We start from the raw sequence: 24,316 nt of genomic DNA, 5'->3' as shown, positions 1-24,316 counted from the left end.
TTCGACGCGCGTGCATAGCAGACCGGACACGGTCCGCCTTGTTGATGGGCGAAGACATGACAATGGTTGGGACGACGAGGGTGAGTATACAGTACATCAATTGCCGAAAAAGCGCAATTGCCACACCGGACCTTTTTGATCAATCGGCAAATAACTGATCAGGGGAGATTATCTGGTGTGAAGGGGCTCCACCAAGGCATGGAACAATGCTCGCCCTTGGCCATGAAAGGTCGGACCAGAAACCCCCTTCTCCCATGCGACGATAAACAACCACCGGAATGGATGATCATGGCCCTTTAGTTATATAGCGCGTAGATGCCCCAATCACGGCACTTTTATTTTGAGACCTCTGCCTCTTCTCCTATTTTCTTTGCTCCTAATTTTGGGGTCAAATAAGCAGTGGAGCCGATTCAGCACTGAGTGGCTTGCCGTGAAACCCGATCGCTTCATATCAGCGCTACTTTTTCCCACGCGATTCCTATATTGGTTAACCTGCAACACTGGGCTCTGGGATCACCACCCTGAAGCGTTTCACCCCGAAGTCTCGCGTTTCAAGCTTCGTCTCCGCTATACCCACTCCAGCCTCTGATTGGCGGGGGAGTTGGCGCGTGTGATAGGGTGAAAAGGGGAAGTTTGGAAGTTCGATTTATAGAGTGAGTTTTCTTATTGTTTTTTTCTCTCTTTGTTCGTTTCTATTCATTGCTGGGTGATTTCTATTGTTCGGATTTCACTATACATTCATTTGGAAGGAGCCGTCTCCTATACTTCCTTCATTCATCTCTCCTTTTTTTCTTTCCTGAATTTGCATCTTCTGCTCGCTGCTGGTCTGCGACTCGATTTTTGAATCAGTACTGGTTACTGAACTATCTTTCATTAGGTATTCATTTCTGATATACTTATTTTCCCGCTGCTGGTTCAGCGATATTCTTCAACATGGCCGTTCTTCAAACTTCCATCGCGATCTTTGTCGCCCATATTTTCCTTCTGCTTGGTCTTCCCGCAGCTTTGGTTGGTGCTGTCCCGGTGACAGTTCCTGTTACACCTGTGAAAAACGTTCTTCAAGTTGCGACGAATCAAAGAACATCTGCTGCGTCCTCTTACTGGGTTGCCAATGTGAAGCGTCAGGGTACCGTGCCTTTCGTTAAGAGTGCCGACTATCAAATCTTCCGAAATGTCATGGACTTTGGTGCTACCGGTAAGGAAAATTGCCTTCATGTTCATATTGATACTAATGGAACAATAGGTGATGGTTCGACCGATGACACCGCCGCTATCAACAAGGCCATCTCCTCCGGTGGTCGCTGTGGTAAGGGCTGCGACTCGTCTACCACCACGCCGGCTATCATCTACTTCCCACCCGGTACTTACGTTGTCTCCAAGCCCATTGTGCAATACTACTACACCCAGATCGTCGGTGATGCTGTCAACCTCCCGGTTATCAAGGCATCAGCCAAGTTCGCCGGTATGGCCGTAATCGACGCCGATCCATACGAAGACGATGGCTCCAACTGGTTTACTAACCAGAACAATTTCTTCCGTGCCATTCGCAACCTGGTCATCGATTTGACTAGTGTTCCCCAGGGTTCTGGTGCTGGTATCCACTGGCAGGTTGGCCAGGCCACCAGCTTGCAAAACATCCGCTTCGAGATGGTCAAGGGTGGTGGTGTCGCAAACAAGCAGCAGGGTATCTTTATGGATAACGGATCCGGTGGTTTCATGTCCGACCTCACCTTTAACGGTGGTAACTACGGCATGTTCCTCGGTAACCAGCAGTTCACCACCCGCAACTTGACTTTCAACGGCTGCCAGACTGGTATCTTCATGAACTGGAACTGGGCGTGGACCTTCAAGTCTGTCCAAATCAACAACTGTGAGGTTGGATTGAACATGTCTACTTCGCCTTCCAACCAGACTGTCGGCTCCGTCATGCTGCTCGACAGCAAGTTGACAAACACCCCGACTGGTATTGTGACTGCCTGGACTAAGGATAGCATCCCCGTCGGTGGTGGTGACCTCATCTTGGACAACGTGGACTTCTCTGGCTCCAAGATTGCGGTCGCTGGCGTTGATGGTAACGAGATTCTGGCTGGTGGCTCCGTCGTCGACAACTGGGTTCAAGGTAACACTTACACTCCCTCCAAAACTGTCAAGCGCGCCACCGAGGCCGAGCCTGAGGTTGTCACTGTCGTCCAGACCGTGGTGCACACTGTTCTTGCCTGCCCCGCATCCCATGGATTGGCCAGTGCTAGTGAGAGCGCTCCCGCTCCTGCTAAGACTGCCTCAGTTGGTACTGCTGCTGCTCCTTCGCCTGCTCCCGCTGTCAGCAGCAACGTCGCCAACCTTCCTCTTACCACTGGTGAGGCCGGAAGGTCCGTTGTTGATTCCTCCACCGCCGGCCTTCCAATCTTGGACACTTTGAACTCCATTCTTGGTGGATCCTCCGATACCCCCGAGACTACTGAGGCTGTCCCTGCCGCTCCTGCTACCAGCCAGGCTCCTGTTGCTTCTCAGGTTCCTGTTGTTTCCCAGTCTCCTATTGTCTCTTCTGCTTCCAGTGCCATCGTTCAGCAACCTGCTGGAAGCGTTGTACACTCTGCCCCCGTTGCCACCGCTACTCCTACTTCCACTGGTACCTCTCAGACCTCCAACAGTGGCTCTGGATCTACCTCTGAGTCTGGAAGCGACAGCAGCAGTGGCACTGGCACTTGTGGTGCTCAACAGGCCGTCTCTTCTGCACGCACCCAAACCACCATGAAGGTTGCCACCAAGCCCGCCAGTCTCCTGAAAGATGGTGCCGTCTTCGAACGCTCCAAGCCACTGTATGAGGACGTTGAGGCCTCCAACTTTGTTAGCGTAAAGTCTGCCGGTGCCAAGGGTGATGGAACCACCGATGATACCGAGGCTATCCAGAAGATCTTCAACAGTTACAAGGACGGTCAGGTTATCTACTTTGATCACGGTGCATATGTTATCACCTCGACCATCAAGATCCCCAAGGATATTAAGATCACCGGTGAGATCTGGCCCATGCTGATGGCACACGGCAAGACCTTTGCCGACCAGGAGAACCCTGTACCTCTCTTCCAGGTTGGCCAGAAGGGCGAATCCGGCTCCGTCGAGATGAGCGATCTGATCATCACCACCAAGGGTGCTGCCCCTGGCGCCATTCTCATGGAGTGGAACCTTGCTGCCGCTTCCCAGGGCTCCGCCGGTATGTGGGATGTTCACTTCCGCATTGGTGGTGCTGCTGGCACTGAGCTCCAGAGCGACACTTGCCCCAAGACCCCGAAGGAGAAGACCACCCCCAAGAAAGAGTGCATGGCCGCCTTCATGCTTCTGCACGTCACCTCCAAGGCCAGTGCCTATGTTGAAAACTGCTGGTTCTGGACCGCCGACCACGAGCTTGATCTCGAGGACCACAACCAGATCAACGTTTACACCGGTCGTGGTGTTCTCATTGAGTCCAAGAACCCAGTCTGGCTGTGGGGTACCTCCTCCGAGCACCACCAACTGTACAACTACCAGGTGTCAGGTGCCAAGGAGGTCTTCATGGGTCTCATTCAGTCTGAGACTCCTTACTACCAGTCTAACCCTACCGCCCTGGTCCCCTTCACCCCCCAGCATTCCTGGAATGACCCCGACTTCTCCAACTGCACCACCAACTCGTGCCGCAAGTCCTGGGGTCTGCGTGTTCGGCAGTCGTCTGACGTCTTCGTCTACGGCGCTGGTCTCTATAGCTTCTTCGAGAACTACGCCCAATCCTGCCTCAACACCGAGGATTGCCAGGAGAACATGGTCGAGGTTGACTGCTCGGACATTCACCTGTACGGTCTCAGCACCAAGGCAGCTGTCAACATGGTCACCTCCTCGCAGGGCAAGAGCATGGTCCCCAACAAGCCAAACCAGAGCAACTACTGCTCGACCATTGCTCTTTTCCAGCAGACTGTCTAGAATATACCTTCCGTCTTTCACTCTCCCTTCCTCCCATTTCTCTACCAGCCTACCTCTCACGTCTGTCACACCATTTTCTTTCTCACAGGTTCCCCTTTGAATCCACACAATAGTGCGGTCACAAATCAATATCCAATATTTTCCTTCTCACACTCATGTCCTCCTCCCACCCTCCTTCCCATAAATTGTTCTAAGCTCAGCGCTTGCTCAACGGGTTTCAAGTAGCAGTTTTCTTTTTGATACCAACCCGGCTTCAGTTTAGGAGATCATTAATAGATTTTGTCGCTCTTCTTTTATTTTTTTTACTTTTCACTTTTTATCTTTTACCCTTCTCTGGGCGATGATATACAAAGCAATGCCAATTACTTATGATTATCAGACTCTCTGGCTGTGGCCACCTTGATGAATTGTATATTTCTACAAGTAGACGATAGTTTAAAGATGTCTTGTGTGAAAGAACACTAATTTGATAGTGCCAAGCTCAATTGAATTGGAAAAATAATACGCAGTGTATGAGCGGCACGAAGTTCACACTCTTGTTTGGCAGCCAGTCCGCGAAGCATCAAGACATGGAAACGAGTCGATCGTCGTTCTGTTTCAAGGGTTTAGTAGATCACGTGGTTAACCAGGAGAACGACTCTGGTGCATCCAGAGTGAGGCTTACATATTATGTATGCGTCTCACCCAAACTTAGGAGTGAGGTTTGTAAGAGTGAACGAGAAAAAAAGAGTAATAAGTCGGGTTCAATGGATAGAGGGAATAAGCAGATGTAATACCCACTCCTGAAGCAGAAGTATCTACACATACCCTGTGCACTAGCCAATGTGGCACTAGCCAATGTGGCACTAGCCAATGTGGGAACAAATAAATAATTCCATTCACAGCTCCGAGACGAGAATACTTTGTTTGCATATGCGCGGCAACACAAATGAATTGTTCAAGGTAAGTTCTCAGCAATTCTGAGAGATTAATCATGTAAGAAATGAGAGAGAAAAGACCAAGAAGCGCAGTGAGCTACCTGTAAAAGGTCTCTCCAATGCAGGCAGGCTTCAGACCAAGAACTAGATTTAGGTCTGACGCTAGGAGGCTGGGCCGCTGCAGGGCGCGTTTGGTTTCTAACATGGCAGTTCTCGGGGTGGAGTCTTGACAGCAGCGTGCTCTGGGTGCTTTTTTCTTCGGTCCATCGAGAAGTTGGGAGATAGCAATTGTCACTAGAGACAAGTAAAATATTACTCAAAGCTCTTTCTTCAGGAAATGCTCTGGCTTGTGTGTGGTTTCATAATCAACGTGTACATAAGCACGTTCCACGTCGGGGAGGGACTCAAGCTTGATCTGTAGTTCCTCGGCGACATCGTGGGTAGCGCGCAGGGACTCGTTGGGTTCCATGACAACGTCGACTTCGACGAGAAGACGGGGCCCAGAAGTGTAGGCGCGGACGGTGTCGATGGCGGTGATGAGAGGAGAATGGGTCATTGCTGTGAAGACAGTGTTAGAATAAGGTATATTGAAAGAAATTGTGGACAAGGTTGACGTACAGATATAAGTAATGAGCTGCTGCATCTTGGTGTCGGCAGTGACACCAACCAGTAGCTGGAATTCGCCGTAGGCAGAGTGCAACCACAGAACACTAACCAAGGTGGACAAAATAATAGCACCCATTGGGTCGACCCACCAGCGCAGCTTACTGCCGCCAACGGAGGTCAAGATACCGAAGCCGTTGATGAACAGATCGTTGCGGTGGTCTTCCCACAGAATGCGAATCTGCGAAACCTGATTCCGTAGAGCCCAGCAGTACAGGAACAAGGTAAGTTTTGTGGCAAAGGCAACGGCAACGGCAATGATGGAGGGCAGATGGAAAGACTGCGTTTCTTCCTCGGAGCCAACTACCAGTTCACGGATTGAGAATGCAATCAGAATAAATGAGACAGCGGTCATGAGGAAGCAGAAACAGATATTGCCAGCGGTTTCGATACGCGCTTTTCCAGCCGGGAACTTGCGCGGATCGACGCGGTTGACAGCCTTGTTGCAAAGGAGAAGGGTAAGGTTGGACATAGGATCGAAGACGGCATCAGCCATAGTTGTGAAGAGAGACAGCGACCCGGAGGAAACGGCACCGTAGACCTGGACGACAGAGAGGATGACATTGGCGGCAAAACTGCCGTACACAGCAATGCGATATTTCAGACGATTATCGACGTTCAATTCGCGAGCGGCACGGCGGTGCTCCTCAACGGGCTTCAGCATGCGCTCGATATTCTCATTCTGAGATTCGTAGAAGCCCCGCAGCTTCTTGGTGACGAAAGCTTGTCTGCCAAGACGACCAGTGTCTTTCACCAGAGCCGCAACCTTCCGGCCTTTGGACGCATTAGCGGAATCACGTTTCCTGGAGGTGTTGGCCTGGATCTGTTGGATTTCCTCGTCGGTCTTTAGCTTCGATGCTAGCTGGAAGGGATCGTTCTCCGGGGTATAGCGCGGCGGGGGTTGGCCTTCTTCGTCGCTTGCACTGCCACTGCGGTGGTGTTGCAGCACTGTCAGCTCGTGCTCTAGAGCGGTAGAAGTCGCTTCGTTGGAGTGGGCCATCCTGTCGCGCTGAGATGGCGAGCTACTGGTGTGATGTAACCCCTGAAAGACATTCGGGTGGTTGGAAAGACTCTGGCGAATATGTTCCTCCATGGCTGTGGAATGAACAAAGGGAAGGAGACAATGTAAGGGATGAAAGAAATTATTGAGGATGTGGCAGTGCTTATCTCTTATCGCGTCGATCATACACCGCTGCACACTTTAAGCTGGTTACTGTATGCAGCTATGATTTGCATTGCAATCTTGGACTTGGCAGATGCTTCAATTCGGTTTTTTATTAGATTGCAATTTGCAGTACTTTGACAGATACAGATACTGCAAAGCGAAACATTCCCAAATATGCTGTATATATCTCCAGAGTCCAGCTCACAGTGGGTCTACATATGCAACCAAAGACTTCAACGGACGATTTTGAAGTTGCTTGGCTATGTTTAGAAAACAGATATTCAAAAGAAAAATTGGGTATAATGCTCAGATCTAATCCTAGTGCTATATACTTCTGCGGTAAAACAATTATGTACATATATACTACACCTTTTCGTTCTTCGAGTACCAGCCTGATACTGAAGACCTGTTTAGCGCGCCTCTTTTTGAGGCGGAAGTAGCCAGAATCGGGCTATGCATGCATGAACCTGAGCAAGAGCCAGCTGCCAGGCTGCCCAATTTCATACCACTTTGGTAGTTGCTCATGGTGCCAAACAAGAGCTGGGTATCACGATGTACTCCAAATTTTTGGAGGGTTTCAGCAAAATTCTATCGCCAAACGGCAACTTTGGTCGGTTTCCCGTTGCAATTGGTCGCCTGGGGAGCGATCACTTGTGCAAGGCAATGTCGATGTCGGAGTGGTCACCGGCTTGGGAGTCGGACTGACCATCAATCTCTTCGAGAGCAGGACCGATGTAGTTCTTCTTACCCCAAGCAGCATACCAGACACCTGAGATGACCACGAAACCGACAAACACAACGCACGCATAGTTCATTGTGTCCTTGCTAACGGGAAGACTCGTGGGCATGGAGAAAAGTGGGATAGCGAGAAGGCACCAAGCTAAAAGAAACGGTTGTTAGCAAACAGTGATTCAAGGATCGGAAGATAGTGACTCACCAATGCAAACCACGTTGCAGAAAGCGCCAAGAGCTCCAAGATTGTAAGAACCACGCTTCAGGTCCTGACGTTTACGGAGAATCAAAGAGACGGCAACGGGGCAGGCATAGCTCAGGGTGAGGAAAATGACACCGACACCGGAGAACGCATTGAAAGCAGCACTTGAACCGAAGTAGATCAATCCAAGAATCAATTCAATACCCATGCCCAACAGCAACGAGTTCAGAGGGACTTGGAAACGGTCGTTCACGCTTTTCCACCATCCCGAGCCGGGAATGGCACCGTCACGAGCGAACGCCCAAGTGATCCGAGATGTAGCAGTGACACATCCAATTCCACAAATGAGTCCAAGGACAATCAATGGAATCAAAAGACAGAATGCACCTGCGGAGTTGCCCGTCGCAGACAACACAATGGTCGGAACAGGCTGGCCCGAGGCGAGAGCTGCGAGCATGGAAACATCCGGAAGCACAAATGCGATGGGAATGAGGAAAATGAAACCGGCGAGGGCGTTGAGAGCAACACCACCGACGATAGCGCGGGGGACCTGGATGGCGGGTTGACGGACCTCTTCGCACATGCTATTCCGGTCAGTATAGAGAAAACATGAGACAGGGTGTGAAGCACTCACGAGGTGACCATGCCAGTAGCCGAAAGACCATATGCAGCCTGGAGCAAACCGATACAGAATGACCACCCATCTGGCCAATTGGACTGAGGCTCAAACGCGGTGAAGACGAATTCCGCAGATCGGCGTCCACTGTGCGCAACAACCAAAATGGTGATCAGAATCGCAGCTACACCCACGATAGTCCAGAAGATTGCAAAGGTCTATTCAAGGTTAGCACGCGAAGACCGAGAGCAAGCAGACCACATACCTCGATATGAGTGAGCCACCTATTTCCGAACGTGGGAATAGCGTGGCAGAACAGAGTGATAGCAACGAAAATGAGATACGTTTGCCAGGTTCCCAGACCGGCTGCAATGCCATCACCGGCTGAATCTTTGAAGACATTCAAACATTCAATGAAGAACAGCGCGGTCGCAAAGTTCACAGCCAGGGTGATGGTGATATTACCAGCGACAAACGACCAACCACACACCCAGGCCGCGGAGCGACGGCACCAGGCGGGTGCGAGGGCAAAAGTTTGGTAATAGACACCACCCGCAGTGGGATATACCGAGGTGATTTCCGCTAGAGACACGCCTACACACATCATGATCAATGAAACCACGATCCAACCCCAGATCATATTGGCCGAGCCACCACCAATCAAGGCATATGACATGGTGGTGGACAGACCATATGGTACTGAGGCCAGAATGAAGCACATGAACACGACCTGCCATGTTGATCGGTTGCGGGACAGTTCAGCTGTATAACCCAGGGCTTCGAGGTTAGAATCTGCCGTGGGCGCGTCGGGTTTTGAGACTTCCATGATGGTCGCTGGGGGGTTGTCGCTTTGGAGAATCAAAGGGCTGCAATGGGCGCTTGGGAGTGAGGGACTTTGAAATATACTAGCGCATGGGAGTATAGTATGAGGGAGCAGCTGGGCGTTGTTCTAACGTTGCGGGAGGGCGTTGTCTAACGTTATGGCGTCGATGGGTGGCGCTGAGGCGTCGATAGTTGCGAAAGGAAAAAAAAAAAAAAGTTACCCAAAAAAATAAACGTGGGCAAACGTGGCGCTGCGTGACTTAACGCAGAAAGCCCAAGCCAATTGGCGCTTATTAACGGTTTAGGTTGAAACCGGTTTCATCCGGGTCCACTACAGATAAATCTCTCACGCGAGGTTTTACCGAATTGATCACTGATATGCATAGGAGAGTGTACTGCTTATCTTGACTAGAATGTGCAGGTAGAACCCCCCGACCCGACTGTGTTGTTCACCTTCCTTATATCGCCTTCATTCCCCCAGACCCGAGTGTTCCCAAGGCTGTTCGGCTTGGCATCGACTGGGCCCGTCAAACTCTGACCCACCGGGGCGCAATAACCGAATTAGGCAACCTCTTCCGGCTAAACGAAAAGCCTTAGTAACGTCCACGGGTGATATCATGGCACTCCCAAAGCCAGACACTCCAGTCCTCTCCGATTGGGCTCCCTCAAACCCTAAAAGGAGGATTCGAAACTTTCTCCAAGATAAAAGACAGTCATGGGGATATCTGAAGCAAAAGTGATGATGCTATAGATTCTCTAGTGGCAATCATTCCGTGACACCGAGGGTGGCTTAGACTGAGATATTCTTTTGCCCTAATCCAATGATACTCGGGATTAAATCTCTTGGAAGTATAGGCTATCACTGCATGATACTAACCGCGAGAGTCGCACTCGTGGTCGGGCAGCGGCAGTGTCCAACAGAAGTCCTCAGCAGAATAGAAGGTTATGTTATCTAGAGGTTTTGAAGACGACCGGTCCAAGAAACTAGTCCAGTCAGGCATATGCCTCCTTGAAGTACACTTAGTCAAAATGCATCTCAATAGACTTGCGACATCTTTAAACTCCCGTATTCCCAGTCTGACTGGTCTTCTGGGATGATATACACTGAAATTTGAACTAGTACGATATAGTTTCTAATTTTTGGTCGGTGATGACTATATCATGTAACGGTTTGGCCTTAGCGAATGTTTCAAACTCGAAACATTGCAGTCTTCGACCTAGAAACTTTTTCGTGAGGTTAAGCTGAATTCTTGTGTTGTCTGAAGCTCCGCAGCAGTAACCTAGTGTGACATAACAATTGTCTACTATGTTCGCAGTCAGAATCGGGATGTATCTTTCGGAAATGATAAGTCGAGGGTGCTGAGTCTCATTCTTAACATTATTCAATCGAGTATAGAAGTAAATATAAGAGAACGCTTTCATCTTAGGAAGTCTAAGGATATTTTCTGCTTCCATACAAGCGTTACACACCCCACGTGGATAAAACGTGGCTGCCATTACGTCGTTCCCGAATTCTACCCTGCATCAGTGGATTTCCAGACCTGACATAAGTCAGATAGTTGTGAGGGAGCTCTAATTGTGTGCTTCCTACTCTAGGTACCGATGTTATTGCGAGACCAAAGATCAATATCATGAGACAAGTTAGTCCACGACTGCTGAGTTGGGCGATACAAGGAAGATCGCTACTCTTCTAAAGATGTGAGGCACCCATGTGAAGGTGCGAGAGTTGCCCCGTCATGTGCCTCCTAAAGGATAGATATATAGCCCTTGAAACAGGGTCGCAGCCAGCTCTTAGGTATTCAGGGGGAAACCCGTGCCTATACTCACTGAGAGCATAACACTTAGTGGAAATAACCTTAACAAAACGGGACTAGCTACTTTCGCCAAGCCTGGCACGACTCTGAAATTGGCTGCAATTTGTCGAAAAGCACTGTGTCTGAATTCACATTGCCATGCTAGTGGCTTCCCGGGATTTTGTGTGTACAGCTCTGCGTTCTTGTCTAATTAGGTATCTCTATTCTCGATACCAGTATGTGAGCACTGCCCCGCAATATTAATTATTCACGGCACGTACGAGATGAAAATCAGGCTGCAAGTTAAATATGATAGCGTGATGTGCGAGGAGCCGTCTTCTGAAATGTATGGCTCTGTTGGGTTCTGGCCTTTAAAGCGGGCATGCGTAGTTTCAACGCAGAAATACAATTACCGGCCTCCAAGTAGATGGGGTTTCGTACCGTCACTCTACATATTGCACACAGATTTTCCCTCTCTTGATAGAGTGATACCTCAGCAAGCTCACGGAGACATTCACACACAGAATATAATGTACCCACGCCTAGAAGCACTAAAATTAAAGTTGTCGCGCCATGTGGGTCCATTGTTTGCCGATCTCAGACAAGTCAAAGCTGAGGTCTCAATTTACAATATACCTTTTCAGATGACAAGATTTCAGTAAACTGGGTTTCTAAACGAATATGAGTCACGTCTAGACAAGTAAGGCAAAAGTTCTAAATGCCAGCCCATGTTATTTGACAAAGTGAATTGAAAATTGTGTAGTCTGTATGTATTGGGTAAGATGTTCCTGCCGATGCATTGATGATTTTGATACATAGCTCACAAAAAGTTCACAACGCCCCCATATGCCTCAAGCAGGGCTATTCATAAGATATGCGTTGAAACCTTATTCTTTTTTGCTCTCTGATTTCTCACTAGAAGCCACCTTGGCCTGGGCCTTCTTGTGCTTGTCTCGCTTCTCCTTCATGTAGGTCCAGCTCTTGCTGAGACCTGCAGTCAGGGGCGCTTTGATGGTCTGTACAGTACTCGGCCACCGGATAGTCTTCTCGATGGACGTGGAGACTTCCGTCTGGAGGGAGTCATCTCCGGCAATCCGCTGTTCGAAAGGACCTCCCTGGGGTCGGCGAATAATATCTTGAGCATCATTGTTCTCTTTCATCATTTTGTCGAAGTCCACCCGTGGGATCTGGAAGCGAGACTGGTACTGGAAATACAGCTTTTGGCGGAATGATTCGGGTAAGCGACGAACCATGTTGCCACGCTTCACTGGATCCATATCCTGTGCCATGGCGAGAATGGCGTTCGGGTCATCGATCCAATCGTCACTACTGCAGCGGGGGTCCTGGAATGTGACATTGGGAAGATTTTCAATGAGAGGCGCGTACAGCCGACGGAAGTGCGCCATCTGCCCGGAGACAATGTTGCGCACCTTGCCGGGGTCTTCGGCTGGAAGTGCCATTCGCAAGTCTCCCATGTAGCTCATTCCGGCAATTGTGCTGTAAAGCTCAAACTCGCTGAATCGCTCAGGGAGCAAGAGAAGAGCGACTCGAAGGGCGGAAAGCAGATTCATCTGGTTTGCCAATCGCACCTTCGGGTGGTCCCGTAAGATCTTCACGGGCTTGTGAAGCCGACCAGCAAGATACAGCGTATCCCACTGGGTAAGGTCCCGACATAAAGTATCCAAGTTAACCACTCCGTACTTGATCATTGTGCCATTTACTGTGATATAGGGATGGAAGTAGACGCCAGCGCCGAGCTTGTCTTGCACTTGCGAAACCATATACGAGCCAAGAGAGCCCATGCCAGAGTAATGATCCCGATGCTGGTGCAAGTTCAGGTCATGCCAATGTTGTGAGTATGAAACTCCGAAAATGAAGTCAATCATCTTTCCGGAGCCTTGTTGCATATTTGAGATGGCCGTAGGTGCCGAAGGATGTAACGAGCTGGCCGGAGCCGAACTTCCATTCTGCGGGAATACACCCGACCCATAGGCAAATGCATATCGAATTGGCGCTTTAAATTGCCAAAGGATCTGTCGCAATGCTTCCTTGAATTCCTGGTTTATAATCATGTGCTGGTTAACTCCGAAATCCTTAGAGGGAAGTTCCGAAAAGTTGGAGATTGCTAAGTTCGGATTATGGTCCCAGTCCGTGTCAGGCAGAAAAGTTGAGGAAGAGGACGAGAAGGAAGCGGTTGAGTGGCTAGTGGCAGTCTTGCATAACAAATGCGAGGTGGATGGATTGCGATTAGCCGGAAGTCGGCCAAGGTACTGATTGGTCGGGCGACAATTGATCGACAGATAGCGAGTTGATACAGGAACGAGCGACGGAGATGAAAGGAGGGTACGAGAGCACCAGAGAGAGCTGGGGCTTGCTTTCCGAGAAGCAACCATCTAGCCGATGAGTTAGTGAGATCCTCGGGCCGAGCGAGATCGGACGTACTGTTACTCCCGGCATAGTTGTGAGTGGAGTGGAAGAGAACGGAGCGCAGAGCGCAGATTTCAAAACAGATCAGAGCATTGATATCCCAAAAAGAGAGAGAGGTAAAAGGATTGAGGTCGTCAACATTTCCGGGTCTGACGTACCCCGTCCTGACTTCCACTTCGGCGCTGAGTAATGGATCATGTGACTGCGCGCGCCATAACAACGGAGTAAACAGACAGACGCGGAGAATCAACAACGCACTTTCGACAACCAACGCCTAAGTTCCCCACCAAGCCGTCCTTGCATGTCAGATATTGGGGATACTTGCTCTAAGCCGCTCAACGTCTCGCCATGAGCTCCGAAATGGACACTTTCGCCGCTCGCCTGGCCAGCTTCGATCTAGTGTTGAAGCCTGAGAAACGCAGATCTTCCGGCGCAAAAACACCAAAGGCGATTACCTGGCCGCATCAACGGCCTTCACCAGCTGAGGTGCGCATAATCCGGAGAAACTATTTATACCATCTCTGAGATGATCGACTGACGAAATTGTAGTTGGCGCACGCGGGATTCTTTTACAAACCCTACGAGACGAACCCTGACAACACAACATGTTTCGAATGTCACAGGGCGCTAGATGGCTGGGAGGAGGAAGATAATCCCATCACCGAACATCTCAAGCATGCGCCTGACTGTGGGTGGGCTATTATGATGGACATTCAGCAAAACAGTTCCAATCCCTCGTCTATTGAGGATCCCACAAACGAGCGTATCACGCAAGCACGAACGTCGACATTCGGGTCAACCTGGCCCCATGACGGCAAGCGAGGCTGGGTCTGCCAGTCGGAGAAGGTATTGTGCCAGATCATACCGCTTGTTTCTTAGCTCACAATGGTACAGATGGTTGAGGGTGGATGGTATTTCTGTCCAACAGAGGAGAGCAACGACCTGGCCAGTTGCGCTTATTGCAAGCTGTCTCTGGACGGATGGGAGCCCAAGGATGATCCTTTGTAAGTCCATCGCTCTTTCCGGATAACTCTTGCTAATGTATTCAGTGAGGAACACTACCGCCGCTCCTCTGATTGTTCATTCTTCGTGTTCGCTCAGCCCCCAGGAAAGAAAGGCAAAGGACGTGCTAAGAAACCTCGCGTTTCTAAGTCATCCTCTCGGCTTTCAACGCAATCAGTTGGCACAGTTGCCTCCGAAACACCCGAGATAGACATAGACGACTCAATGGACCAGAGCATGATGTCCCAATCCACCACGAAATCGAAGTCTACAAAGAAAGCAATTAAGAGCAAGGCCAAGGGAGCTAAAAGCAAGAAAGAAGAACCAGCGGAGGTCGAATTAGAAGACGAAAGTGCAGATGTTGCCGAACCAGAGCCTGTCAAGGCCAAACGTACCGGCCGGGGAAAGAAGAGGGCCAGTGAGGATATCACTAAGGAAGAACGTGAGCCAATTGCCTCGGAGGAACCAGAACAGACACATTCGGTTGAAGAGCCCCCTGCCAAGAGACGGGCAACGAGAACACGAAGCAGCAGCATTTCTCGCAACTACAACTATGAACGCAGTGACTCAGCGATGCCAGATGCAGACACAGTGGACGATAGCGCGTCGGAGGAAGAAACCAAGCGAGGCCGCAAACCCACCAAGAAAAGAGCTTCTAAGGCCCGCAAGGTCTCTGATGTCTCTATTACATCCAAGCCTGCGTTTAAGGCTCGTGCTCCTCGGGACTCGGAGATTGAAGCAGAAATTGAAGCAGGCCTCGATGCTGATCCCGAGCCTCTCCAGGCCCAACCAGAACCAGAGCCTGAACGGGAGTCTGAGCCTGAGCAGCCACATGCCTTTACGAAGGCCAAATCAACCAAATCGTTCAAATCGCCCGAGTCCACCTCACAGGATCAAATAGACGATGCTACTGATTACGATCATGTTGAACCTCAGACTGAAGCAGCCCCCACTGAAGTATCTGAGCCGCCCGCTCCCAAGACCAAGGCGGCTAAAGGATCCAAGAAGAAGGGAACGAAGAAGGCTAAGGTTGAAGAGCCAAAAGCAGAGTCACCAGAACCCCGGAAATCTTTGGAGCCTATCGTTGCCGATGATAGTCATGAGTCGGAACGCCATGAATCTTCTATCTCTGTGGAAATCGTCAGCAAAGAGCGCGAACTTTCACCCAAACTTGAAGAATCTGTTGTTAAGCCGAAGAAGAAAGCCCCCAAGAAGAAAGATGTATCAGCACCCAAAGAGAAGAAGTCCAAGAAAGCTGAAAAGAAAGAGCCAACTCCACCTCCCGAATCCCCAATCGCTGAGCCTGATGTCGAGCCATATGTTGATGAATTGGATGATGGATTTGAGACAGCAGATGATTTGCCTGATGAACTTGAACTAGTTCAACCCCCTCAAGAGCCTTCACCACAGCAGCAACGATCGCATCGGGCAACATCAAACTTGCCACCCAAGACTGCCAAAAGATATAGTGATATCCCTCAGGAGGAACATCTCGCAGAAACTATCGCTCATTCTTCCCCTCATGATACGCTGCGCAACTCTCAACGATCTAACCGTGCAGTCTCTCCACTTCCATCGACTCACCGGAGCACGCCCTCAATGTCTCCGCAGTCATCAGATGCAGAGAACCGGCCACCATCGTCACGGCCTTCGGCATCTCGTCTACTTGATCAATCAACACCTAAGGAGCCCAAGTTCCAGGCCGCTCTCACAGCGAGTACACCATCACCATCTAAGATTAATGCGAATGCTGGATTTGGGCCCTCAGGTCACCCGTGGACTCCGATTGATATTGACGAAGCTCTGTTCGGTGACAACAGTGACAAGGAGAATGCCGACCTGGCTAGCCTGTTCAAGGGCGTCAAGGGCGGACTGACCAGCCCGGAGAAAAAGATGACGGTCCAGGAATGGATCGCATGGAATGCAAAGAATGGTGAAGAACGACTGAAAAGAGAATGTGAGCGACTTGTCGGCCAATTTGAGAGGGAAGGTGACCGAGCCATGCAACGGATAGAAGCGATCGAGTGCATCGACTAACTTATGAGTGATACCACATTGTTTTGGATGATATGAATTTGCATGTTAGGCGTTTTAGGAATCATTGTGAAAGCTTTCGGTCTCAATTTTATGATGCAGTGTTACTGCACATCGAAGAACATGCTACCAAAAAGAAGAAGAAGAAAACATGCTAAAGCACTATGGGTATCAAATGTAGAACGTAGCCCCGAGTATATGGGCCTCTTAAGAAATAATGCCCAACCGTCCTTCCCAGCTATCATCCTCCTGCTTAACTTTCCTCCGCTTCTCCGTCCGCTTGCGCCTCTTCTCCTCCCGCTCCTTAGCATCCTGCTCCTCCCGCTCCTTCAGCCGAACCCCAAGATCAAGCTGCCAAGCCTTCCGCTCCTCTTCATCGCGAACCCTCTTCCGATGTGCCAATGCCCGTAACCGCATCCGCACCTCTTCGACTGTAGCCCGCTTCACCTCCCCGCTCTGTCCCGTCGCAATCAAATGCTGTTTGCTATTGAGATGCTCCACAAGCTGCAGATTATCTTTGAATGTAAGATCACAATCCTTGCAGTAGAATCCGGCACCGGCTCCGCGCTTGCCCATTGACGCGCCGGCTGGGACAATGGTCGTCTTGCCCACCATCGAGGCCACATCTAGCCGCTGGTTTCGCGCTGTCGTCGCTTCGAGCGTACTGAGGTCGACGGGCGCATGGTACTTTTTGCCTAGTAGCTTGGCTTCGTAACGTGCTTTGCCTTCGGCTTTGCGCTTGGCTTCGTCGTCGGCGGCTTTTTTCGTGTATTCTTCTCGGTCCCATGTTTTGCGAAAAGCTGTGTCGGACACCGGAGTGCCGTACGCGTTCGGGTTGGACATTGCGGTTGTTCTTTGTGGATTGATGGGTTTTTGATTAGGATTTGGAGGTGGAGGTTTGGATGAGTGGCGATATCAAAGTTGGAGTTGAAGCTTGAGGTTGATAGTGATGATTACATAATACGACAGATCATGGATCCAGTGTAAATCCAGACGAGACTCAGACAGAGCTTTTGACTTGTTTAACTAGTGATTCGGCCAATAATTTCTGCAATAATGATCTCTGCTGATAGGCTAATTAATCCTTGTGAAGCCTTAGGCGTTAGGCTACACGGTAAGCAGGATCCACACGAACACGGCATAAGCACAACAGGCAGCTACATCAACTTCATCCAGTCAACTATTCCAATTGCGAGTCGGGAATAAGGGATAGCAGTATCACCTCAATTGCTTTCAGACAGCCAGGGTGGAATATGCAGAATTAGGCACCCGCTTATTCGAATCCCAGCCTCCTCAAGCTCTATAACCACGGCACACCCTCAACATACACTAACAAGCGACACAATCAAACAAGCAACAACCATGGCAACATTCGAATCTCCAATTCAAACGGCAGCTCTTCAGTTCAACAGACCAAACCTGATGACCCTCCCATCAGAACTCCATATCCAGATAAGCACATACCTCTCCTACCCAGACGCCCTGGCCTTAAAACACAGCAGTCGCCATTTCTACTCAATAGTCTATACTGGCGTACATCTGAAAGTAGACTGGCTGCTTGAGCGTTTCGAGCGCAAACTCGAATGTCCCATGGAGAAATGCTCGTTCCGCACCGATGAGTCCTTTTGCAATGGGCGTGTTCGTCGCATCATGGAGCGCCGTCGTGGGCACCTTGAGTGTCGCCGGGCTAGGGGTGGCTGTGTTGTTATTGATGGGGAGACTTGTCGGACAGATTTGATGCCTGCTTGGTTTAAGATGCAGGGGAAGAGGAGGGTTATGAGGTTGACCGGAACTTTGGGAAAGGAAGGTTTGTCTCTTCTTGATGCCGCTTCTCGTTCGGTTTGATGGCTGATTTGATTATATTTGTAGCTTTTTTCATTGGAGCTATGGCTTTTTTGTTGAATTTGGTGTGGCATTTTTGTCGAGGGTGATCACGTATCTTGATATAAAATATATCTTATACTACAGTATGATGGGATTCAGGGGTATGTAGATTGTCTGTTGATCCACAGGCTTCTGTTTCGATATGGACTTGGTTCCCAGTCTATACCACTACTGTATATCTTTATGACCTTTCTCCTTACACAATACGGAGGTCAAATAATGTAATGATAATTGATTGATGTTGAAATGCTAGTAGCATATGCTCAGGCGCACGGGACATACTCCTACGTGGTTGCATTATACATGGATAGGACTTTGTTTCTCAGATTAATCTTTGTCGGGGGGCACATATTCCTGTAGATCTACACCAATGACTAGATGAAGCTAATTCATAGTCAGGTTTCCCGATCAGGAAGGGTAGTGGATAGCCTGTCACGTGCCCGCATTGATTAGAGCAACCTTGGAACCGAGTGTCTGCTTATTCCCAGACTATACACCTCGTCAACATCTGTATCAGTCTCCCACCTGATCCAGTGATATTCCATGACTACACGATCGAGCATTTCGGTACCTGGGCTCCCGGGGCATCAAGTGGCATCCCGGCGCCAGAAGCGGGTCCAGGTGGCTAGGGCATGCGATGAATGCCGACTCCGACGCAGGAAATGCGACAATAAAGTTCCTTGTTCAAACTGTACAGCAAAGGGCCGAATATGCAGTAACAGTGGAGCGCCAAAGGTATCCACGCTCACTCAAGCCTCTGAGGAGATTGAGTGGCTGAAAGAGAGAGTTCAGCAGCTAGAAGCGGAACTCGAACAGCGGTCCAACGCGGGCAATCATCTTCCCACGCCAACAGGGTCTTCATCATCGCCACCTCACGTCTTCTCATTGAGAGGCTCCGATATAGCAGACTCGAGCAATCTGAAAAAGTACTGGAATGGCATACAGCTTCGCCCTGCGCGGTCAACCAATGACACATGGCTTGGCCCGTCATCACTGCATTATTTTATTCAACGCCTCAGTGTTTATTTGAGTCTCAATCTTCGACAAACACATTCTACAAATAATTTATTTCCCATCTCAGCAAGCGACAATAAATTGCTGGATAGACCAGAGGGCCCGGACACCGACTCAATGCGTCGGCTAGTCTCAACAGGAAACCTTTCTAACGCTGGTGTATATCTAAGTCCGATACAAGAGGAGTATTTCATCAACTTTTTCTGGCAAACATATCACACTTCATTATTCCCAATACTGGATGAAACTCAATTCAAGCAGCATTACCAGTCTCTATGGGTTTCTGGTGGCAAAGATCGAAAGCCATCAGCCCTCGTGGATATCATCATTGCTATGTGCATGCAGCATGGTATTTCGGCCCTTCCGTCAGACACCCAAGGGTTTCTGGTAGAAGGAAAAGATGCCTTGGTTGCCGGTCGGTGGCACTTCTGGCGTGGGCAGACACTGCTCACATACGAACTGGAAAGCCCCTCTCTTTCAACTCTGCAATGCCATCTACTTTGCTCTGTCTATCTGTGTGGTGGATCTTTCCACAATATGTTAGACAATTCAATCGGTCAAGCCGTGCGCACCGCCTACGCTCTGGGTCTTCATTTGGACCCCTCGCCGAACATGTCTGAAAAAGACCGCGAGATGCGCAGATGTTTGTGGTGGGCAGTCTATCTGATGGATAGCAAAGTCGGAATGAAACTCGGCCGTCCCTTCATGCTGCGTGATTCTCATGTCATGCCATGTTTACCTAGCGACAGCTTCAACGCTGCAAGAATGTCGGGATCCGCTTTTGCGCCCATTGGCGACGATTCTACTTGGCTGAGTTACAACATTCAACAGACGCAGCTATATATCAAAGTACGAGCTGCCTACACGGGCTACTATGACCAGGAACTCCACTTGCGGGATGGCCACACGATCTGGGATGATCGTCATGCCCTCGAAGCTAGTGCGGAGGCTCTGTTCCCACATATCCAGATTTTGAAAGAATGGAGCAACAACGTACCAGATGCTCTCAAGTTAAAGCGTCACAATAGCGGCAGACCTCTTTCCACAGACGGCACACGACTATTACTCGAGCAGTTTGCTCCACTCTGGCTTCAGCGGCAACGTGTTCTTCTCGAACACTCATACCATCATCTCAGCATCAATCTATACCGACCACTAATTTCCTTCTCTTCCAAGCCATCACCAGGCTCTCCAGCGGAGGAAATCGCGATGCGTTGTGCTTCCCATGCTATTATGCTATCGAAGATTACGCAACAGGCTCTTGCGGACACCTCAATCCTTGATGGATGGCATGAGGCCTTCCACTGCCAATGGAACGCAGCTATGACCCTGATCGGCTTTGTCATAGTGTACCGGAATGCACCCTTGACTGCCGAAGCCAGGAGTGCAATCGACCTAGCAGTTGATGTATTTGATAACTTCGGGGCAAAATTCTCTGTTGCTGCAAATGCGGCCACTATTATGCGAGATCTTTGCGTCAAGGTTGACTTGCTGGTAAAGCATAATCAGTCCCAGCGCGATCCTTTGAATGGCCTCCAAACCATCTTTATGGACGATCCTATGAGCATCACGGAAGACCTATCACTTGATTCTTCTTCGATTTCATCAATGAGAGATTGGAACTCATACACAAATGATCTTGCACCGGATTTAACATTGTTTGACATGGCGGTTGATCTGGATTTCTGGAACAGTCTGGATGCCCTCTATCCCGAAGCTGACAATTTGTCTCAATATCGATCGGAAATTTGAATATCTAATTGTTCGTTGGAATACATAACTTAATGACCAATACTACACTGACAACTCATGACTATGAGGCTGAAGCCATGGATGACTCGGAGTTGCGGAGTTTCAAATAGATGACCACGTAGCTCTGAGAACAGAATGCGGGGCTCGGGTCATCTCTGATCAACTGCGTCTACTAACTGGCTCTACACTAATCATTCAATCTTGAAACAGCCACTGATCCCGGGCTGACGGAGTCGCGGAGGTGGAAAACGGTGGAGTTGCGGAGTTGCGGGGTTCGCCCGCCGAACTATGCGAGTCGAAGCAAGTCGGTGCAAGTCGACGAATATAAATACCAGAGGATCTGCCAGTCCCAGAATTATTATCAGCATCCATCCAGAACAATTCCAGTCTATTACCAAGTTCCACCACACTCCCCCAACAATCTTCCAAATGTCTCCCGCTCGCAAAGCCCTCATTGCCATCACCTCGGCCAAAGCCGCCTTGAATAAGGAAACAACCGGTCTCTTCATCACTGAAGCCCTGCACCCCTACAATGCTCTCGTAGCCGCCGGGTTCGAGGTCGATTTGGCCTCGGAAACCGGCTCATACACCGCCGACTGGCTCTCCCAGACACCAGACTTCCTCAACGGCGACGACCTGACCATCTGGAACGACGTCAACAGCGATTTCCGGAAGAAGCTGGACAGCATGCCCAAAGCTGCTGACCTTGACCCATCCAAGTACGGGCTCTTCTATGCCTCGGCTGGCCACGCCGCTCTGATTGATTACCCGACCGCGACTTCACTGCAAAAGATCGCTGAGCAAGTCTGGGCTAGCGGTGGTGTTGTTGCCTCTGTTTGTCATGGTCCGGCTATCTTTGCCAATATCATCGATCAGGAGACCGGAAAGCCTGTTATTCAAGGTCGTCGTCTGACTGGTTTCACTACTGAGGCGGAGAACACTATGGGCATCATGGGTGATTTAAGGAGTTGGAATGTTGAGCTCTGTGAAGAGCTTGCTGCTCGTCTTGGTGCCAAGTGTGAGTTTCTCTCTATGCATTGAGATATTTGGGATGTTTACTGACTTTGCTTGCTAGATGAGCGCTCGGCCGGTATTTGGGATGACTTCCATGTCGTCGATGGTCGTCTTGTTACTGGCCAGAACCCTGCTAGTGCCACTTCTACTGCTAAGGCTGCCATTGAGGTCTTTGAGACGCTTTAGATGAGCTATTATTATATTTTAGAAATTTGCTGAGGCGTTTAGTTACGCTATTTATGTTGTTGAATTTATGCTATATCGTTATGTGTTGCCGAACATTGCTTAATATGCCCGCTATCTTCATTGCTAGTTCTAAGAATAACTTCAGGGTAAATACAAAATACATTGTAGAATGCAAGTATGACATACTCACTCAATTGGATATATAAGACCAAGAGATCGCGGTGCAATATCTTCAATCTATCATGGGTACCTTGCAGTGTATAGATGCGGCCTTGACTCATACCAGAGTTCCCGCCCTCATCTCCGATCCGATAAATTGCCCGCCACCCCACCTCCTACATTCTTCACTGTACATCCTTCACACACAATGGCTTCAACGTCGCCTTTCAACCTGGCTACCTGTGCCCGCCCTAATATCCTTGCATTGCAGCCATATCGATGCGCCCGAGAGTACGTCGACCCGATATCGTACCAAGCCCAGCTAATGAGTCAGTGACTACAAAGATGACGGAACGAACGTACTGCTCGACGCCAATGAGAACGCCTTTGGGCCCGGTCTTGCGCTGAACAGCGAGGGTGCCTTGCAGGCCTCCCAGACTGGCGATGCGACAGGTGCCTCAAAGCCTGAGATCGACTTCCTGGGCTTGAACCGCTACCCCGATCCGTGAGTGCACCCGTCGCAAACGAACGCCAGGATCCATCTAATATGGCCAGTCACCAAATTGAACTCAAGCAGTTGTTCTGCAACCTCCGAAACACCCACCACCACACCTCCAAAACGCTCCTCCCCGAGCACATGTTCTGCGGCGTCGGATCCGACGAAGCCATTGACGCCCTCCTACGATGCTTCTGTGTCCCAGGCCAAGACAAGATCCTGACCTGTCCCCCAACCTACGGCATGTACAGCGTCAGTGCCCAAGTGAACGATGTGGAGATCGTCAAGGTCCCTCTGGACGCCTCGAACCACTTCCACCTCCAACCTGAGAAGATCAATGCCGCCCTCGCGGCCGACCCCTCCATCAAAGTAGCCTACATTTGCTCACCCGGCAACCCAACCGCCAACCTCATCCGCAAAGAAGACATCCGCAAGGTCCTGGAGCACCCCACCTGGAACGGCGTGGTGGTTGTCGACGAAGCCTACATCGACTTTGCCCCCGAGGGCTCCAGTCTTGCCGAATGGGTCACCGAATGGCCCAACCTCGTTGTCATGCAAACCCTCAGCAAAGCCTTTGGTCTGGCCGGTATCCGTCTCGGCGTGGCTTATTCCAGTCCCGAGATCGCCCGTCTTCTCAACAGCCTCAAGGCGCCCTATAACATCTCCAGCCCGACCAGTGCACTCGCATCGGCGGCCCTGACCGGGCCCAATATGGCCGTCATGCGCGGCTACCGGGAGCAGATCATTGCTCAGCGCGACCGTCTGCTGCGCGAGTTACCCTCTATCCCCGGTGTGGGTCAGTTCCTTGGTGGGTATGATGCCAATTTCTTGCTTGTGCAGATTTTAGATGCTTCCGGTCAACCGAGTAACACGACGGCGGTGGCGGCATATGAGGCCATGGCCGAGAAGCGTGGTGTTGTTGTCCGGTTCCGTGGCAAGGAGCTTGGGTGTGAGGGTTGTTTGCGTATTACGGTCGGTACTGAGGCGGAAGTTTCGAAGTTTTTGCAGGAGTTGCAAACTGTGCTTGGGGGGTTACGTGCTGGGGGTGCCATTGAGTCTGTTTGATCATTAACCTGATAAGCGCAGGATACCATAGGGGGAAATTGATTTGGGGGCGGTGATATACAGTCGAGATACAATAGATATACGAGTCCATTCACCTATCACATGTCTGCATCACTGACTGGCTTATCTAGGCAATAGTTCACGTGTAATCCCCCCCCCCCTTTATCTCCAGCACTGCCTAGGCTGCCTCTAACCCTTCTCTACTTTACGGAATAACTGGCCACTAAGTGAACTAACGTCGACTGCTCATAATCTATTACACTTTCCAGCCAAGGCCGATCCTTTCCGCTCCCAAAAAGGCTCAACTCCGGATTCCGTAGGACGAGCTCCTTTCACGGGGTCGGTGAGAGCCTATTTCTTTGTCCATTGTTATCCTTTGTCAACTAGATTCCCCCCGAAACCTGGAAATCTGACAGGGTGAG

At 50.0% G+C, this 24,316-nt stretch overlaps 10 protein-coding genes across 10 annotated transcripts; 6 read left to right on the top strand and 4 right to left on the bottom strand.

Moving 5' to 3' along the window:
- Positions 1 to 933: 933 nt before the first annotated feature.
- N7511_004938 (uncharacterized protein) lies at positions 934 to 3,951 on the top strand (the record flags this gene model as incomplete). The annotated part of the gene is made up of 2 exons (XM_057127363.1): positions 934 to 1,195; positions 1,244 to 3,951. The coding sequence occupies 2 exons, from the start codon at positions 934 to 936 to the stop codon at positions 3,949 to 3,951; spliced, it is 2,970 nt and encodes a 989-aa protein (XP_056986253.1).
- Positions 3,952 to 5,184: 1,233 nt separating this feature from the next.
- On the bottom strand, positions 5,185 to 6,624 carry N7511_004937 (cation diffusion facilitator family transporter; the record flags this gene model as incomplete). Its single annotated transcript, XM_057127362.1, has 2 exons — positions 5,185 to 5,426; positions 5,487 to 6,624. 2 exons carry the CDS (start codon positions 6,622 to 6,624, stop codon positions 5,185 to 5,187), a joined length of 1,380 nt encoding a protein of 459 aa, XP_056986252.1.
- A 719-nt stretch (positions 6,625 to 7,343) lies between these two features.
- On the bottom strand, positions 7,344 to 9,072 carry N7511_004936 (uncharacterized protein; the record flags this gene model as incomplete). Its single annotated transcript, XM_057127361.1, has 4 exons — positions 7,344 to 7,576; positions 7,634 to 8,214; positions 8,265 to 8,464; positions 8,512 to 9,072. 4 exons carry the CDS (start codon positions 9,070 to 9,072, stop codon positions 7,344 to 7,346), a joined length of 1,575 nt encoding a protein of 524 aa, XP_056986251.1.
- A 2,676-nt stretch (positions 9,073 to 11,748) lies between these two features.
- On the bottom strand, positions 11,749 to 13,318 carry N7511_004935 (phosphatidate cytidylyltransferase; the record flags this gene model as incomplete). The annotated part of the gene is made up of 2 exons (XM_057127360.1): positions 11,749 to 13,254; positions 13,304 to 13,318. 2 exons carry the CDS (start codon positions 13,316 to 13,318, stop codon positions 11,749 to 11,751), a joined length of 1,521 nt encoding a protein of 506 aa, XP_056986250.1.
- A 318-nt stretch (positions 13,319 to 13,636) lies between these two features.
- Positions 13,637 to 16,327, top strand: N7511_004934 (baculoviral IAP repeat-containing protein; the record flags this gene model as incomplete). Its single annotated transcript, XM_057127359.1, has 4 exons — positions 13,637 to 13,774; positions 13,838 to 14,134; positions 14,183 to 14,292; positions 14,338 to 16,327. 4 exons carry the CDS (start codon positions 13,637 to 13,639, stop codon positions 16,325 to 16,327), a joined length of 2,535 nt encoding a protein of 844 aa, XP_056986249.1.
- Positions 16,328 to 16,531: 204 nt separating this feature from the next.
- On the bottom strand, positions 16,532 to 17,167 carry N7511_004933 (U4/U6-U5 snRNP complex subunit SNU23; the record flags this gene model as incomplete). The annotated part of the gene is made up of 1 exon (XM_057127358.1): positions 16,532 to 17,167. The coding sequence occupies one exon, from the start codon at positions 17,165 to 17,167 to the stop codon at positions 16,532 to 16,534; it is 636 nt and encodes a 211-aa protein (XP_056986248.1).
- A 519-nt stretch (positions 17,168 to 17,686) lies between these two features.
- N7511_004932 (uncharacterized protein) lies at positions 17,687 to 18,169 on the top strand (the record flags this gene model as incomplete). Its single annotated transcript, XM_057127357.1, has 1 exon — positions 17,687 to 18,169. The coding sequence occupies one exon, from the start codon at positions 17,687 to 17,689 to the stop codon at positions 18,167 to 18,169; it is 483 nt and encodes a 160-aa protein (XP_056986247.1).
- A 1,170-nt stretch (positions 18,170 to 19,339) lies between these two features.
- On the top strand, positions 19,340 to 20,974 carry N7511_004931 (fungal specific transcription factor domain-containing protein; the record flags this gene model as incomplete). The annotated part of the gene is made up of 1 exon (XM_057127356.1): positions 19,340 to 20,974. The coding sequence occupies one exon, from the start codon at positions 19,340 to 19,342 to the stop codon at positions 20,972 to 20,974; it is 1,635 nt and encodes a 544-aa protein (XP_056986246.1).
- A 429-nt stretch (positions 20,975 to 21,403) lies between these two features.
- N7511_004930 (ThiJ/PfpI) lies at positions 21,404 to 22,174 on the top strand (the record flags this gene model as incomplete). The annotated part of the gene is made up of 2 exons (XM_057127355.1): positions 21,404 to 21,992; positions 22,050 to 22,174. The coding sequence occupies 2 exons, from the start codon at positions 21,404 to 21,406 to the stop codon at positions 22,172 to 22,174; spliced, it is 714 nt and encodes a 237-aa protein (XP_056986245.1).
- A 367-nt stretch (positions 22,175 to 22,541) lies between these two features.
- N7511_004929 (histidinol-phosphate transaminase) lies at positions 22,542 to 23,894 on the top strand (the record flags this gene model as incomplete). Its single annotated transcript, XM_057127354.1, has 3 exons — positions 22,542 to 22,624; positions 22,668 to 22,838; positions 22,889 to 23,894. 3 exons carry the CDS (start codon positions 22,542 to 22,544, stop codon positions 23,892 to 23,894), a joined length of 1,260 nt encoding a protein of 419 aa, XP_056986244.1.
- Positions 23,895 to 24,316: the final 422 nt, after the last annotated feature.

The sequence above is a fragment of the Penicillium nucicola genome (genome assembly GCF_028828085.1).
Source record: "Penicillium nucicola strain IBT 29836 chromosome Unknown utg000003l, whole genome shotgun sequence".
In the NCBI taxonomy this organism is placed as follows: Eukaryota; Fungi; Ascomycota; class Eurotiomycetes; order Eurotiales; family Aspergillaceae; genus Penicillium; species Penicillium nucicola.
Note: the sequence above shows the minus strand (reverse complement) of the source record. Positions and strands in the feature narration are given on the sequence as shown.